The sequence below is a fragment of the Nuphar pumila genome, chromosome 11 (assembly GCF_984573655.1).
Source record: "Nuphar pumila chromosome 11, dmNupPumi1.hap1.1, whole genome shotgun sequence".
Taxonomy (NCBI): domain Eukaryota; kingdom Viridiplantae; phylum Streptophyta; class Magnoliopsida; order Nymphaeales; family Nymphaeaceae; genus Nuphar; species Nuphar pumila.
The window spans coordinates 77,415,969-77,435,152 of record NC_143259.1 but is presented as its reverse complement, the minus strand read 5'-3'; the positions used below and the strand labels follow the sequence as shown (position 1 = coordinate 77,435,152).

General features: G+C 38.9%; 1 protein-coding gene across 1 annotated transcript; it reads left to right on the top strand.

The window, feature by feature from the left end:
* Positions 1 to 14,725: 14,725 nt before the first annotated feature.
* On the top strand, positions 14,726 to 18,289 carry LOC149822434 (heavy metal-associated isoprenylated plant protein 3-like). The gene is made up of 5 exons (XM_089981470.1): positions 14,726 to 14,863; positions 15,000 to 15,171; positions 15,257 to 15,462; positions 16,182 to 16,269; positions 17,566 to 18,289. The coding sequence occupies exons 1-5, from the start codon at positions 14,855 to 14,857 to the stop codon at positions 18,048 to 18,050; spliced, it is 960 nt and encodes a 319-aa protein (XP_089837596.1). The 5' UTR covers positions 14,726 to 14,854; the 3' UTR covers positions 18,051 to 18,289.
* Positions 18,290 to 19,184: the final 895 nt, after the last annotated feature.

Genomic DNA, 19,184 nt, shown 5'->3' with positions numbered 1-19,184 from the left:
AATGACTTCCCTGCATATGGTATGTTATCTGGTTGGAGCACACATGGGAGGTTGGCATGTCTGTACTGCATGGAGGATAAAAAATCTTTTAGATTGACACATGGAAGGAAGTCATGCTGGTTTGATTGTCACCGTCGATTTCTACCCAGCAACCATCTGTTCTTACGACAAAGAAATGTGTTTCGAGTAGGCACAACTAAAATGAAAGGTTCACCCACAAAGTTGTCTGACATAGAGATTTTAAGAAGTTGTGATACTTTCCATGTGGACTGACAGATGCCCGTAGCCTGACACCCTTCCTTAGATTTGAGAAGGATCACAATTGGACAAAAAAATCTATATTTTGGAAACTACCATATTGACTGACCTTATTGATATGACATAATTTGGATGTGATGCATGTGGAGAAAAATATGTTTAATGTGTTCAATACAGTAATGAATGTGAAAGAAAAAATGAAGGATAATCTGAAGGCCCGTATGAATTTAAAAGTAATATGTAAAAGACCAAAATTGGAACTCAAAGAGTATAATGGCAAAGTACTGAAACCAAAGGCAAGGTACGTGCTTGGACCAGATCAAGTAAAGCAGGTATGTCAATGGATGAGACAGTTGAGATTTCCAGATAGATACGTCTCTAACATTGCTCAGGCTGTAAAAATAGATGAGGGATAATTATATGGGTTGAAGAGTCATGATTGTCATGTCATTATGCAACGGTTGATACCCCTAACATTCCACGATATGTTAGACAAACCTATATGGGGGTATTGTCTGAGTTGAGTAGATTTTTTAGAACATTGTGCGCATCAGAAGTTGTAGTATCTGAGGTAAAGAATCTCAAAGATTTTGTTGTCACTACTATTTGTCAGTTAGAGAAGCTTTTTTTGCCAGCATTTTTCGATGTTATGAAACATGTGATCATACATTTTCCATATGAACTAAGGGTTGGTGGTCCAGTGTAATATCGATGGATGTACCCATTTGAAATGTATATTTTTTTTTATACTTTTCTCTTCAATACTATTGAGAAATTTATTGTAATCCAAGATGTATATTGTTGACAGATGCATGTTTGACCTAAAAAAAATATTCAGAATAAAGCAAGAGTAGAGGGCTCTATTTGTGAGGCGTAAACTTTAGAAGAGATTTCAAATTTCTCATCTATGTACTTTGAACCTCACATTCCAACACATTACACATGCCCACCTCGTAATGATAATGGAGAACAATTTACTGTAGCTGACAAATTATTGATATTTTAACCACTTGGGCATGCATTTGGCAATTGCCGATCAAGACTCTTGAAAGATCGAGACCAAGATGCAACATCAATCTATATCCTTTTTAATTGCTCAGCAATTAACCCATACATTGAGTAAGTATACTTAATATGTAACACTAAGTTCTATACGTGCGTACATGGTTCGGTAATATAAGTATTTGTTAAGTGCAGACTATTTGATCTGAAGTTGCGAAGAAAACTTCCACATCTCACTGATACAGAAGTAAAGAAAGAACGTGAAAATAAGTTTATGGCATGGTTAAAAGAGTTGGTAAGAATGATGACATACATTCTTTCCGTATAAACAACAATAAGATACTCAATTGGTTGTGATCACAGTCATTGTTTATGCTTGTAGGTCCGTCATGATGATATTAAAGATCAAGGAATATGTGATTTATAAAATGGTCTGACCAAAGTTGTGTAATGTTACAACGGGTACATCGTAAATGGTTAGCGATTCCATATAAAAGACTATGGTATCAACAAGTCAATGATGAATAGTGGTGTGTATATCAAGGGTAGCAGCTACAGTGAATATGAACATGACTACTATGGTGTTATAGAAGAAATAATGAAGTTGACTTACTTAGGCACAAATAATAGTGTAACTTTATTCAAGTGTCATTGGTTTGATCCTACAACAACAAGAGTCGACAAAGCCTCAGGCATTGTGGACGTGAATCATAAATCAAGGTTTGGAACATATAAACCATTCATATTAGCCTCACATGCTCAACAAGTTTACTATACTTCATATCCGAGTACAAGGAAGTCAGGTAGGAATGAATGGTGGGCAGTTTATAAGGTGAAGTCTAAACTATACCCCGAGTATGATCAGTTACAGGAAGACAAGATTGTTGAGGAGGGTGATTACTATCAATCAGATGATATGTATGACTTCTCTTATGGTCACGATGTCGCACATGATATACATGTCATATCTCCATTGTCCGATGACACATACATGGAAGAATGTGATCCAAATGATATACCCAGTAGATGAGTGCCCAATGAAGAAGATGACGAAGAGGAGGATGAGGAAGAAGAAGAATATGAAAGTCAAACAAGTGATGAAGAAGCATTCTCGAGCTAGTGAAATACATCTTGTAATACATACATCTATTTGATGTGAATGATTTGAATGTATTAAAATGTATTGCAATGATTTAAATGATTTGAAGGCATTGCAATGTTTGAATGTGTTGTATGAAATTATTTTTTATTTGATTATGTATCTTCAATAGGTATAGAGTTATGATTTGAATGTATTGTAACGTGTTTGAATTATTTGAATGTATTGCAATATTTGAATGTCTTGCATGAAGTTATTTTCGATTTGATTATGTATCCATGAAGATATAGAGTTGTGTAACTGATCCAATTGTATTGCAAGTTAAGTATAAGTTATCCATGATTAGCAAGTGATGTCATATCTTATGTTTTAATGTATTGCAATATTTGATGTGAATGATTTGAATATATTGAAATGTATTGCAATGATTTGAATGATTTGAAGGTATTGCAATGTTTGAATGTATTGCATGACATTTTTTATTTGTTAGAATATGGTTTGTGGAGGTCACAGTCGTTGAACACCCAGTGGTAGCCAGTCTCAGTCTTCATCTTCACGGGCTGCTTTGATAGGTATATCATTTAAATAATTGTATACTTGATTAATTTAAATGTGCATTATGCGAATTTCTAACTCATTGTTCTGTAGATGATGTTTCGCCTACACATGACCCACTAATACCAACTACTCATACACATCACGAGACAACGCCGAATGTAGGGTCTTCTCAGTGTGACACATAATGACTCATTCAAATAGTGTATATCAATAGTAGACCATAAGTATTTCATTGTAACTTGTCTAATACTTATCTTATAAATAGTGTATATCGACAGTCGATTGTTAATGTGTATCAATTCATGTACAGTGCGAGGTTTGAGCAGCAAAAAGTAATACGAGACATTAGGAAGTCACTATTGCAACATCTTTTAGGACCGATCGCGCAATGAAAAGAGTATCTGACGGAGGTGTTAGACAGATTAATGTCCTTATTCATTGTATGCAATCATTTATTATAATTAATGTGTTTAATATTTAATTTTTTGTTATGATCATGTGTGCTAACTTTCTGAAAGTATTTGCAGGCTTCCCATCACTTCGCGACTGCGAACGAGGAGAAAGACATGAGGGTAGTGTGGTAGAAGGTGACTGCCAATCGATTTGCCGACATGCTGCACAATATGAAGACTACAACAAAAAAAGCAGCTGGTGGGATAGATGATCCACTGCAGTGGAAGGGCCATGGGCCTTCTACTATCAGAAGAGATTATTAGGAGGGCATGTGCGACAAGTGGGCAAGCAATGGATTTCGAAACCGCTCAGCAAAGGCTACACAAAACCGAACGAAGATGCTCGATGCCCATCTACACACAGGTGGATCTAGGACTTTTGGGAGCCACCAAAAGAAAATGATAACTCATCAATATATATATATATATATATATATTGTCAAATTTGTAAGTAAAATTTTGCAATGATAAGAGCATCCTAGGAGAGTCATAAACATTTCTTGGCATGAATTATCAATGGACAACGGGTCGGGCTGACCCAAACTGCTATTTGACAGGATTTTTGACCCCCACTTATAATTTAACAAGCCTAACACAGACTTGGCTATACTTGTTGTGGGATTTAAACCCCTTGGTGAAACTCATGTTCACCAAAACAGACTATAAATATGCATAACATGGTCTAAATAGTTGAAGCCACCTCTTGAATTTTGGTTTTTTAATGTAACAATATATTCATGGGCTGGCCCATGAGCTTAACAGGCAGACCGTGGTCCAGGTATCCAGCAACATGTCAACTCAAACCATACTGTTGACCTAGCTGGCCTGGTCAAATATGGCCCATCCACTCATCAAATTAAGGTGCTGCCTGGTCGGCTTCTTTCCCAGCCCTAGTTAACTTTCATAAAAGTCGAACTATAGTAACTAGAGTAAGAACCGGGTGCAATTAACCATAACTACCAAGACCTTTTTTTTTCAAACTTATATCCCGAAGAAACCCCACCAAGCACAAAGACCTGGTTGTGCTGGCTCAGCCTGCCATATATTCAGTCATCATGCTGGCAGCGTAAAACTCCAAGGCTAGGACCCCTTCCTCCGGGATCACTACACATAAGCAGAGGGACGACGACCATAAGAATCAAACCTTGACTGCTAGTCTAGCAGCCAAGGCCCACCCCACTACTCCAATCCACCATTGGACCACAGCTACCAAACTTGAAATGACAAACCATATTAAACAGTAAAAGCATGATTAAAAGGTTTAGCATTTGAAAAGACAAATAAAAAGACTACACACAAATGAGTTGTACAAAAAAATGGTGAGCAGTTGGATTGGTCAATGGAATATGAACAGTATAGACTGTTAAAGCCAAGAGGATCAACACTGAACTAAGATGGTGAAAATTGTTATTTGTTACCACGCTGAACCATTCAATTTATATTTACATATGGGTAACTGCCTACGTATGGTATTTATTTACATAAGGTAACGTTACAGCTATTATTTCTCATTCAATGCTGTGAATGAAAAATAATAGGAAGGTAGCTCTTGGTTTATCCGGATGATGATATGGAAAATTCAAATTCAAATCTTAGATTTGAATTTGAATTGTATAACTGATTTGCCTTTAGTCGAACTTCCATTTTAACAGGCCCCCTCAAGTTGGTAATCCTGGATCAGCTATTGCCAACTTGAATTGTAACTTCTCAAACACATCACGTCCAACTGACTTGGTGAATAAATCGGCTACTTGCTTTGACGAGGGAATGAAGCATGTTTTGATTTCTCCATTTTGTATTTTTTCCCGTATAGTGTGGCAATCGATCTCGATGTGTTTGGTTCTCTCATGAAAAACTGGGTTTGCAGCAATATGTAATGCTGCTTGATTATCGCAGTACAAATTCATGGGTTGGTTATGTTGAATTCCCAGATCCTTCAAAAGACTCTTAATCCAAGTAAGTTCACAGCTTGCAAGCGCCATAGATCTGTACTCCGCTTCAGCAGATGATCTGGATATCGTATGTTGCTTTTTGCTCTTCCAACTTATTGGACTGTTTCCAATCATAACACAATACCCGGTGGTCGATCGCCTAGTCATTGGGCAGGATGCCCAGTCTGAGTCACAGAATCCATTGATCTGAATCGGACAATTGGAAGACATGAGAATTCCGCGTCCTATGGTGCCTTTCACATATCTGAGCAGCTTGTTCATAGCTTCCTGATGTGTAGTGCGTGGTTGATGCATGAATTGGCTCAGAATCTGGACCGCATGTACTAGGTCGGGCCTTGTGATAGTGAGGTATATGAGCTTACCTACTATTTTCCGATAGTGGGTTGGATCTTTGAGTAGCTCTCCTTGTTCATTATCCAACTTCAGATTTTGTTCCATAGGGATGTGAGAAGGTTTCACTCCAAAGTAGCGAGCCTCCTGCAATATTTCAAGGCAATATTTTCTTTGGGATAAGAAGATCCCACTTCGTGATCGTGCTACTTCAATTCCTAGGAAATACTTTAGTTTCCCCAGATCTTTTAACTGGAACTTATCGTTGATGATGATTTTCAATGACGTCATTCCTTCATAGTCATCTCCAGCGATGATTATGTCATCTACATATATGATGAGAAATATTTTTCCTTTGTCACTTGTTTTTGAAAATAAGGAATAATCTGCCTTGGATTGCACAAAACCCATGAATTTGAGTTGGTTTGTCAGTTTGGCAAACCAATTTCGAGAAGATTGCTTTAAACCGTATATGGATTTGTTAAGTCGACATACCATATTCTTCTCTTTCCGGGTGAAACTAGGAGGAAGTTGCATATATACTTCTTCTTCCAGATCTCCATGCAGAAATGCATTGTTGACGTCGATTTGGAATAAATGCCAGTTGTGAATTGCTGCCAATGCAAGTATGCACCGTATCGTGGTGACTTTTGCGACTGGTGCAAAAGTTTCATTGTAGTCGATTCCCTCGGTCTGTGTGTAGCCCTTTGCCACCAGTCGTGCTTTATATCGTTCGATGGATCCGTCTGACTTGTACTTGATTTTGTAGACCCATTTGCATCCAATGGGTGTTTTTCCTGAAGGCAAGTGTGTGAGGGTCCAAGTGTGATTGTCTTCTAATGCTCGTACTTCAACGCTCATTGCTTCCTGCCACTTTGCATCCTGCATGGCTTGAAGAAAGGTTGTTGGCTCTTGATGTTTTACTAAGGCTGCGAGGAAGTGCTTGTGAGTTGTGAGATAATTGTCATTGTTGAGGTAGTTAATGAGGGGATAACGAGTACCTTTGGATTGTGCAATTCCTTCACTCAAGGCTTCTGAATGGAAAGCGGGAAAGACCGAGAAACACTTGTAGTCTTTTAAATGCATGGGTATATGCCGAGTCCGCACAGAGCGCCTAGGATGCTCATTGTGAGTTTGTGGTTCCGGATTTGGTTCTTCGAGTGGTATGGACTGGAGTTGGGCGGGATCATGTCTTGATTCGGGATGAGTGTTGTTTGGCTCTGACTCGTTTGATTGATAGTTGGCTTGAGTGGATTCAGTGATAGGTAATGATCCTTGAACTTCATCCAAATTGTGATCACCTATGGGAAGGGGTAATACGGTGCATTCTTTATCATGGGATTTTGGTGCGTTTTGGAACAAAAAACTTGCCTCATAAAATCTGACATCACGACTGGTGAAGAGGGTTTGATTTTCAATGTCATAAACCTTATATGCAGCTTGCCCATATGGATATCCGACAAATATACCTTTAATGGCACGAGTGTCAAACTTACCTTTCTTATGAATGTTGACAGCGTAGCATAGACATCCAAAGGTTCTGAGATGATCATATTTAGGTTTCTTTTTGTGCAAGATCTCATAAGGAGTTTTGTTCAAAATAGGGTGCGATGGGAGTCTGTTCAAAATGTAGGCTGCCGTTAAAACGCTTTCCCCCCAAAATTGAGGAGGTAGGTTTGCTTGGAACATCAAAGCCCTGGCAATGTTGAGTAAATCCTTGTGTTTGCGCTCTACCACTCCATTTTGTTGGGGTGTGGCGACACAACTGTTTTGGCGATCAATGCCTAAATCATTCAGAAGTTTTTGAAATTCATGAGAAAAGAATTCAGATCCATTGTCGCTCCTTATGCATTTTACACAAATTCCATATTGATTTTTCACTAATGCAAAAAAAAATTTTTAATAACCCATAGGTTTCAGATTTATGTCTCATAAGGTAAGTCCACGTGCATCTTGAAAAATCATCGACTATAGTGAGAAAATAGTGAGCCCCTGATAAGGAAGCAACATGGTAACCTCCCCATATATCAGAGTGGATTAATTCAAAGATCTCATGAGTGGATATAGAGCTCGAATGAAAGGGCAAGCGAGATTGTTTGGCATAATGGCAAATTTCACAATCATCAAGAATTTTATTGAATTGAAAACGAGTATTAAGCAGAGAACTTATTTTTGAATAAGGAGTGTGTCCAAGCCGATTGTGCCAAGTTTGAGAATTGACACCCATGCAAGATGTGGCAGCAACGCATGCATTGTCCAACACATACAAGTCGTTTGATAGTCTACCCGTTCCAATCGTAGTCATCGAGTGAAGGTCCTGCACATTACAAATGGACTCATTAAAGGTGACTTTGCAATTGGAATCACGACATAGTTTTGGGACGGAAATAAGGTTAAAAGAAAATGTGGGGATGTGAAGGACATCTTTAAGGATAAGATTGGGGTTCAATGTCACGTCTCCAACATGAGTGACTTGAGAAGTCGTTCCATTGGGAAGGCTCACGGGTGAACATTTTGCTATTTTCGGTAAACTTAGAGTTTCTAAAGAATTGGTTATGTGGTGTGTCGCACCTGTGTCAATAATCCAGGTCAAGTTAGTGTATGAGAGGGTTTGGTCATTACCTGCGAGGTTTATTTTTGGCTCACCATTGGATTTGGACTCATTTGTTATGAACTCAGTAAATTTTTGGATAAGTTCAGGAGGGAAATATGGCTTGGAATCCATGCTGGATGCACTAGTAGCATTGGCTTTGATGCGCCGTTGTTGTTCATCAGAAGATCTACTTGGGTATCCTACGAGTTGGTAGCACTTTGCCTTGATATGTCCTACTTTTCCACAGTGATCGCATCTCATCCGGTTTTTGTTTCTTCCTCTAATTGAAAACTCTCTTTCTTGATCATGCCTTTGTAAAGCAACCGCTGCAATGGATTCTGAACCAACCGGTATAGTATTAATTTCCCTCTGTCTTTCTTCTTGAATAATGAGATTGTAGGCTTTCGAGACAGTAGGAATTGGGTCCATTAAAAGAATTTGACTTCGTATACCATTGTAACTTTCGTTTAAACCCATCAAGAATTGAATCAGTTGATCCCTTTGCTGTAATTCAAAAACAGCTTTCATTCCTCCACAGGAACATTGTGGAAGGGTGACGTATGATGCAAGCTCGTCCCACAATCCCTTCAATTTTGTGAAGTATGCTGCCACAGATGACTGCATCTGCTTGCAACTTATAATTTGCTGCTGGATTTGATATATACGAGGGGCATTAGTCTGATAAAAACGTTGCTTTAGTTCAGACCATACCTCAGCCGCGGATTCTGCATATAACACTGTAGGGGCCAGATCTTTGTGGAGGGCGTTAAGTATCCATGACTGCACCATATTATCGCATCGCGTCCATGACGCAACAAAAGATGGTGGCTCAAATGGCTTCGGAATAGTCCCATCTACGAATCCCATCTTATTCTTTGCAGTGAGCGCCATGGTCATGGCACGACACCAAGCAACATAGTTGTCGCCGTTCAACGGTTGTGAGACCAGTGTGGTGCCCGGACTGTCGGAATGATGCACGTAGAATGGATTGTCTACATCCATATTTGGGTTGGTCGTCTCCTTGGCCACGCCTTCAGATATCATCTCAGCCATCTTGGTTCAGTTTGGCTCTGATACCATGTTAAAGCCAAGAGGATCAACACTGAACTAAGATGGTGAAAATTGTTATTTGTTACCACGCTGAACCATTCAATTTATATTTACATATGGGTAACTGCCTACGTATGGTATTTATTTACATAAGGTAACGTTACAGCTATTATTTCTCATTCAATGCTGTGAATGAAAAATAATAGGAAGGTAGCTCTTGGTTTATCCGGATGATGATATGGAAAATTCAAATTCAAATCTTAGATTTGAATTTGAATTGTATAACTGATTTGCCTTTAGTCGAACTTCCATTTTAACATAGACGGGTTTGATTGTGTTTGATTTTATATAGAACCAAATAAAAAAGCTAACTTATATATGAGATTTTTTATTGAAAATCAAGTTAAGATCAATATTGTTAAAATCGGTTCACTAGGTGAATCGATTTCTTTAAAAAACTAAACAATCGAATTGAATTGAATCATTTTCGAATAGGCAGATTTTTTAATTAAAAGATCATCACATAAAGATGATATTTGAAAAAATGTTCATAAAGTAGCATCACAATTCACAACCCATTAAATAAAACACATTTCGCACTTTACATAAAAATGCTGCCGATTCTGATCCGATTCTACTTCAAATTGATCGGTTTTGGCCGATTCAAACGATTTGAAACTACATTAGTCTTTTTTTTTTTTATTATCAAGCTAAGAGATTAAGGCTCCCCAACTTTACCCACAGGAGACATGTCCTACTGTGGTTATACATACAGTTAATAAACCCAATCTAGAGGTTTATCTTTCCATAGAACATAGTCCCCAACTCTTAAACATGTTTCAATTTATATGGAAACTGACAGGAAGATAGTCTGGACCAACCATGTGTCATGGTATGCACCATGCCTCTTTGGGCTGCCCTCATCCAGCTTACCCATCATTTATTATTTGAATGTACCCAGATAATATTTTCTGCCGATTGAATAATTTCAAGCAGCTCTTCAAGAATTTCATCCACCAATTTTTTTTTTGACAAAGAAAGCTAGGTTAGGCAGTTATACAACTATACCATAAGGATTCGAACTTGCAACGTCCCAACACAAGGTGACCTGCACTAACTAACTGCTCCTGCCACACAAGCAGAGCCTCCGTTGGTACTTTTCATCCACCGTTATTCAGACGAAGGTGCCCCTTTTTTTGTGCACAAAACACATATTTAGAGGCGGTCTTGACCACAGCTAAATGCTTGAGAGGAAAACAGGTCTTTAACCGTGTTTAAAGACCACCATTAAGTCATGTTTTTGCACGATTTTACACAAAAATTGAACGCTCCTTGAGTGTTTACGTTTGTTCGACGGGAAGGGGGTTCAATGATACCCCTTCCCTTAGATGGGGGTTGAATCGACCCCCTATTTCAAATTGGCTAAGGGCTGATTGGATCCAAATCAGCCAATTCAGGTTGATCCAGACTAATTTTGTCAACATTGGTTAGGATCTAAGAACTATATGATTCAAATTCAAGATTCAACTTGGTCATTATTCAAGATCCGATAAAATTAGATCCACAAATAGTCTAAATGTATTTTTTCATATTCTAACATTTCTCTCATAAGAAACAGGTTTTTGTCATTTTTAGATAAGGGAAGAGTTTCTTTTTTGTTTAAGGTTCCCATACTTTCATTGAGAAAGACGGGATTTAAACAGAGTTTTTTTAATTAATGGTGCAAACAGACAATATGCCAAGTGTGTGAAAATTGAATAGTTTAAGAAGATAGCCAGCAAGAAGTAATAATTAAAGGGAGTACAAAATTATATAAGAAAAAAAAAGTAAACGAAAGTAAACAATATTTGTGCCTTAAATCAACCTTTTAATTATGTTATTCAAAAATTTGCATCTTCGTAGGTTTTATGATAAAAATGTATTTTTTAAAAAAGAAAATATAAATTTACCAACATGGAAGCTGTATCTCCAAGCACATTGAAAGTTGAATGTCATATTAAAAAATAATCTATTATTTATTAAAAGTAAGTCACAATCACAAGGTCAATCTTGTGTTAAAAAATCACAAATTTCAAGGGTAAGCCCATCGAGTTTTAGGTGACAAGTATGACAAGCATGTTGGATTTTGAATCCATCAAAAAATTAAAAATACTATCAAACATATTTACGCTAAATAGTTGAAAGCAAAACTGAAACCAAATCTTAATGCTAAAGCATACCTAAATTCATTGGTGCTTCAATAGATCATTAACGGGTATGATATTCTAGAACCTGTATACGTGATCATTTTTCTTTTTTTTAATCTTATAAGAGAGACTGATTTCTCTTATTGTAAGCGGAGAGTCTACAGAGATAAAAAAACCATTATATATGGTTTGAGGATCATAACCTAATTTGTAACACCTGTGAGAGTCTCTTTTCAATTCAACATATCATAAAATCAATAAATGACATAAGAGCATAAGAAGTCTCTTCACATAATAAGACCATACCATATGAGATATCAAATGGTTCAACCGAATTAGATTATGTAAAAAGAGCCTAAACCGTAGACATCCTATAATGTAGGATTTGCCTTAAGCCCACATGATTTTTCTCAATAAAACAGAGCGATTGTGTAAATATATAAAAAAAAGAACAAGCATTCTTAAGTAAGAATCTCAATCACATCATGCATTTTTTTGTAATTCAAGAAACTTGAGAAAGTGGGGTGCTTGTAATTTGCAATCACAAGATCATGAGAAAATACCAGAATCAGGAAGCGTTGCAAACATGCACGAGTGTTTCATAAAGTCTCATAGTTTCATACTTCTAAATTTTGTTTTTTAAGTTTTATAGGGTTGAACTCCAATGCTTAACCAACTCTTGGCACTAGTAGTGTCACAAGGATGTTATTTTGGCTGCGTGTCCCTCATGACATATTTGGACACCGACACACACAGCGATGGTATTTTGATATATTTTAGTAAGTTGAATATTATTTAAAAATATTTTTTAAATATTAAAATATCAAAAGATAATTTTCCATTGATTAGAAACTTAAATAGCTCCATGTCCTCATATCCTAATTTTGGAAAAAACTTTCCAAACTTGTGAGTTGAATCCATGTTACCAAAGGGAAAACCCCACATCACCAACCACACATTAGCTGTCCTTGAGGTCATTCCCTTGTATCGAGCTTGTGACATCTAGTCAACTTGGTGTCATTCACAAGTCACTCCTACCAGATGAGCGAAGCCCTTGCAGACCGTGATCAGGCTTGGCTGCCAGCCATGTCGATCGAGTCAAGCCTAACCGACCCATTCATATATAGAAAGTAGGCTCCTGCAACCATTCGTGCTAAGATCCCGGATTCAAGAACTCTAAATGGATCAGATATAGTTAGATGTTAGATATCCGACCTAAATCCAACATATTATTTCTAGATTTGGATAATCAAAACAAGATCCATATGTGCATTCAGATAGGATTTAGATTTGCATATTCACATTATTTTCAGATTAGGGTCGGATACGAGTCAGTATTTGAGATAGGATCTAATTCAAAGTCAAATTACAATCCAATCCAATTACAATTAGAATGTAAAAAATCTTCTTCTTATTCTTGTTTTACCGAATCGCCTAATTATCACAATTCATTTCAGACCAAGATTCAACCATACCTCATCCGATATGTCTCAGGTCCGGTTTCAGATTCGTATCAGGCATGATCAGATCCAAATCCGGTCCATTTGTACCCTTGATAGAAGGGCTGGAAACTAGCTGAACCTGACGATCTTGAGGTGTTCAAGCTTGGCTCATTCTTGTGGCGAGCCAAGCAGAGTTTGAGCTTATAATGTGCCCAAGTTAAACAAGCCGAGCATGAGCTAGCTTAGCTGTATATGAAAAAAAATACATTGTTTTAAAATTGAAAGAAATAAGATTACAAAAAAAAATGTCAAATGTATTTAAAATATGTCTAAATTATATTTCTTACTGAGCCGAGCCGAGCCGGGTCACAAGCGTCTCGGTTGGTTTCCCAGCCCTACTTGGCAGACTCCAACAGACGAACGCCTTTGATTTTGACCACTGTATCGAGACACCATCTGATTCGAATCGTATCGTATCGGGAGAGTCGACAAACGAACAGTTCTCCAAAAGAGAAATTCAAAACGCCGCCCGGACCGAGGCATCGGGGAAGCCCAGACCAGCTGTCCGATAAAAGGGTAATGTGGTAATTTGATAGCGCAATAATTACATTGTGTTTCGTAAGGCAATTAATTTACGAGCTGCGCTTCTTATAGATTCCCTTACCAGTTCCCCCTCTCATTATTAAAAAAGGAGAGCCACACTCCCACGGACGGAACTCCCAGTACAAACCCACCCACATGCAAAGTGCCCCCGTTCCGTTTCCCTGTAATCGCGCCCTTCCCCCTCTCATCCAAAAGTCACTTAGAAAAACACCTAATTACGGAACAGAAGAAGGGAACAAGTTTCTTAACCGCTGTTCTAAGTTCAATATTTGTTTTGACCATTTAACGTTTGTTACGGACATCATGGACAAGCCATCAAAATGCTTAAAAAAATCAAAGGAAATAAAAAAAGAAGAACAAGAATACCCTAATCAAGGAAAAAAAAAAAGATCAAAGAAAATCAAAAGAAAATAAAAATTAAAAATAAAAAAAAGAAGAAAAAAATAAAAAATAAAATGAAAACGAAGAAGAATAAAAACGAAAAAGAAAAATAAATAAGAAAGGAAAGAAAGAATAAAAAGGTGAAAGGGAGAGAGAACCGTGCCGGGTCATCGGCAACCTAGCTGGTCGCCGGTGGCCTCATCCAGCTTGCACAGGAGAGAGATAGAGGGTTTGGGGACCCCTTCCCCCAACTTTTTTTTTTTTTTTTTGTAACACCCTACTTTCGTTCCTCGTGTATAGTTCTTTTTGTAATAAGGGAGGAGGGGGTGTTACTAAAATTACATGTTTTTTTTTTTTTATGTAACGAATGCGTTTCGGACTTTCGCCATGTGCATCAAACAAATCCTTCACACGTCTCGTTGCCCACCGGAGAGTACATCAGCTTCGACCTTTCTTTCGGCAAAAGATGTTCACTTATATGTTTTGAACTTGTGACGTCCCGTCAACTTGGTGACATTCACAAGGCGCCCTTAACAGATGGGCGGAGCTCGAACAGAACCAACGAATCCCTGGTCAACACGGCATCTAAAAACGACCTTGGGGATCTAAGTAGGAATAAAAACGTAATTTTACGAGAGAGCATATCATATCCACCCTTTGTCGGCCCCACGTACGAAAGATGAGAAAGTGACACATGCTTGCGCTCGCGCGCCATCTCGTACGAAATACCTCAACCCTTCTCATTCATGTCATCATCATCGTCATCACATCATACAATGCATTGCATCCATGATGATGTGAACATGCATCACCCACCTCGTCATGCCCCTCTCCCCCTCTATTTATGACGCTGCCTCCCCAAGCGTTTCCACTTTCCGTTTGAACTAGTTGTTTCTTTTTCTTCTTCCACATTCGTTTTTTCCTATCTGAGAGTCTAATTACAGAGAAATGGGCGAGGTCGGTGGCTCAGATCTTGCTTCTTCTTCCTATGAAAACTAAGTTTAGGGGAAAAATCCCCTGTTTTGATTAGTTAATTTGCTCATCTTTGTTTTCCGAGAGTTGAGAAATTTCTGGTCTGGGTTTGTGAATGCAGAAGCAAGGCAAGGAGGAGGGAGGGAAGAAGGAGGAGAAGAAGAGCGAGGCGAAAGAGCAGAAGGGCGAGGAGAAGAAGGAGGGAGATGGGGGCTTCACCATGGTCATGAAGATGGATTTGCATTGTGAAGGCTGCGCAAGACGAGTGAAGCGTTACATCAAGAAAAGCGATGGTAAAGACGAGATTTTTTTGCTTGATTTTTTTTTTTTTTGCGATTTTTTTTTTTACGGTTTTTGGGGGTGCTGGTGTTGAGTTAGGGGTGGATGACGTGAAGGTGGATTTCAGCAGCAATAAGATAACGGTGGTGGGAAAAATGGACGGGCTCAAATTGAAGGAAGGATTGGAATCCAAGACGAAGAAGAAGGTGGAGATCATCTCCCCCAACCCTCTGCCCAAAAAGGAGCAAGTTGAGAAGAAGAAGGAAGAAAAGGCCGAGAAAAAACCAGAGGAGAAGAAGAAAGAGGTAGATTAGCACAATCCGAGGGAAAGATTTTCCCTTCTCTCCCCTCCTCCAGAGAAACTTTTCTCGCTTCTTCCTTTCACCCTTAATTGGTTGATTTCGGTAGATCTTAGTGGGAATTTCACAGATCTTTGATGGATTCTAACGGCAAAGATCTGAGAAAATTTTTTCTTGGTATATTTTCCCAATTTTTTTATTTTCAATATTTTCAGAAATGAGAGTGACGGTTGCGAGATCCAGATGCGACTGTCGGAGGGGTAGTTTCGTAATTAAGTAAAAGTCCCAATTCTGTGAAATTCTAGAGGAATCTCCTTTGGGAAAAATTTCTTACACGACAGGATGAGTAGGTCAAGACTAACTTATTTTGGTAATTTTTTAATCTCTAAAATGTCGTCATATGTGACATGACGGAAATGTCCTTGTAATAATGAGTTATTTCGATGATATTAAAATACAAAAACCTGAAAAGGGCTGTTCATCTTTCGGTAGATTTCTCACCCACCACGGACCTTCTCGTGTGCCCATCCTGACAGATTGTTTTGAAAAAAAAAACCTTTTTTTATCGGTTCGCTGTCTATTTTTTGGGTGGTAGATTTGTAATTTTATTGATTACCAAGGTTAGCTTGGTGGGGAAGAGGTTAAAAAGGTCAAAAAAAAAAAAAAAACTATCTGATGGTGGTGTTTGTTTTGTGTTTGGGTGATGCATGGGAAACGCAACGCAGCCGCCGGCGAAGGTGGTGGTGTTGAAGCTCAGACTTCATTGTGACGGTTGCATCCACAAGATCAAGCGCATCATCGGAAAGATCAAGGGTCAGTATTCTCTCTCTCTCTCTCTCTCTCTCTCGAAATGTTGAGATCTCGTAAATTTGGCGACTTCTCTGTTTGATTTTGATTTTGATTTCGTGATCATCTTGAAAACCCTGTTGAGAAAGTAAGTACTACCGCCAATCGGTTCCCTGTTGGAAAAGTTTCATCTGATTAGAAAGACGGTCTCATCTCATCGGAAACTGATCCCCCACAGTAGTCCTCGTTATAAGAGAAAAAATGACGTAAAATATTCAAATGAACTCCCTGGAAAATTATTTCTTCCATTTTTTGCTGAATTTCGAGGAGTGACTCTCTCTCTCTCTTGGTGTTTTTGGGGAGCTGTTTGGTTAGCTAGTCGGGATGGGAATTGTCGTTAGACTCGGATTGGAGGGAGTAGAAAATGGATACGGATTGCTGAACCCGCCTACTCACGCGCAGAAAGTTTCGGACGACTCGGACGAAAAACTTTATTCGAAAGCTGAGAACGGGCGACTCCGTCGAGTCGCTAGAGTGATTCTAGAACGGTACGCTAGTGTAGAAATATAGAGTTACGACCGACAACTCGTACTTTTCGGAGTGGGCGTAAATCGAGTCGGACCGTCCACTCATCCGAGACATTACGACCGAATCGGGTTGGGCACTGTTAGTTACTGTTGCCCACTGAACCGGGTGAGAAGCGGCAGTTGAGCCAGACCCAAAAGCCTCTTCGGATCCGATTAATATAATGGTTGCATATGGTTGTACGTTATGTGACAAATATTGCTGGAAAATATCCCAGATTTTATTATGATATTTCCAGAGGCCGATATATTTTCCAGAAAAACCTGATATTTTCAAAATGTTACCTGTTTATAATGAATCTAATTTTTGCTGCATATATATAGGTTTTTGTACTTTTTATATATTTTATATAGTTTTAAATTTTCATATTTGCCGATATATTTTCCTGAGATTTTCTCAATATCGCAAGATTTTCCACTCACCGAGACTTTCTCAAGAACGAGTTTTGTGACGTTGGTGTCAATGACCTCCTCCGTGTGAAAGTGTGCAAAACAAGGATTTGGAAAGCGTGGATTCTCTCGCATTTTTGCTTTTCCAACAAAACCCTTTAAGATTGAAGATCCGTTTTAAACCAACTTTTATGTTAGGGTTAAACGGGGATAATTGGATCCGAATCAGGTAACAGCTCCCCCTACCCATGTCCTAATCCCAGTACGCTATGAATGTGATATGTTGGGTCGAATCAGGTGACGCCCACATCCGAAGCGAGTCTGACCCGTTTTACATCCTGATTTGCAGGTGTACAGAGCGTGGATGTCGACGCTTCAAAGGATTTGGTGACCGTGAAGGGTACCATGGACGTCAAAACCTTGCCGGATTACCTCAAGGAGAAGCTGAGAAGGGGCGTCGAGATTGTTTCTCAGAAGGAAGAACCCGTCGGGGGTGGCGGCGGCGACAAGCCTAAAGAGGGTGGTGGGGGCGGAGATAAGAAGGACGCTGGTGATAAAAAAGAAGGTGGTGGCGATAAGAAAAAGGACGGTGGTGATAAGAAAGAAGGTGGTGGCGATAAGAAAAAGGACGGTGATGGCGGCGAGAAGGACGGTGGTGGCGAGAAGAAACCGGCAGAGGCGGCAGCAGCGGCGGCACCGGATGCCAAGAAGGAAGAAGCAGCGAAGGTGGAGGCCAACAAGATGGAGTATTACGGGCATGGATACGTGATAGAGTACATGCATGCGCCCCAGATGTTCAGCGACGAGAATCCCAACGCCTGCTCCATAATGTGAAGCCAAACGTTGTATTAACTAATTCCGCAATATAAATTGTAGATAAGAAAGCTTTTAGATTAGAGAAGAGAAAAGAGAAATAAAAATATGAGGGTGGTAGAGAACGGGGAGTAGTGTTTTGGTAAAAATACTGTTTTCCTACTTTTGTATTTGGAGTAGTGATTTTGGGAAAATACTGTTTTCCTACTTTTGTATTTGTTATATAGTTTGGCTGCTTTGATTCAAATTTTTTTGTTTGATAATTGGTGTGCATGGGAGAGTTGGGTTCTGAGGATGAAGGTGGTGTGTGCACCCCTCGTTTCATCACTTTCTTTTGTCCTGTTGTGAGGATGGGGGGATGGCGTCCTTGCGAGGGTCTGTTTGGTGGGGGCTTGGGCATTTTGTTGGTATTCGAACGTGTAATGATTGATGGGACTAAGGAATGAAGCTGGCTTACGGTGGTCCTCAGATGGTGCACTGCCGTTAATCTCAGGGAAGGTGCTCGGTATAAGTCACAGGGACACTGATTAAAAAAGACAGGATAGGCTGTTCTTCGTAATTTCATTAAGAATAGTATATTAGCAAATATGATATGATGTTAATAAATTGGAGCCCCTCTGTGGACGTAGGTGGCTATGCGTCGTCATTATCAATTAGTTGTCAATGGGTCATGTCTGGTTCCAATCTTAAGTTACTGCTACTAGGTCCACCGCAAGAAAAACATACGCAAGTCCTATGAGGATTACACAAAAAACCACAACTGGTTCATATTCGATAAAATAACTTTTTTTGTTCTGTTTTATATCGAAAAAATGCTGGTTTCTGGTATAAAATTTTACAAACCATAACCGACTCTATATTATTCTGACCTTTTGGGTCTGATACGGTTTCTAACCAGACCTCTTTATCGTCGAACCCTGATCATAAATGGATCCGGATCAAACATGACCCATTGAATACCACTAATTGTATTGAGTTACAGGGCAAAGTTCTTCCACAAAAATAAGTAGGATATAGGGTTAAATGGCCCGTCTTAGGTTTAGTGTCTAAATTTTCAACTTTGACCGCATTCAGATTTCAGCCTTAAAACGGTGGTTCAGCTCAAACGAAAACAATGAAGTAGTTACATTTATTAAATATGTCTTAGATTAGGCT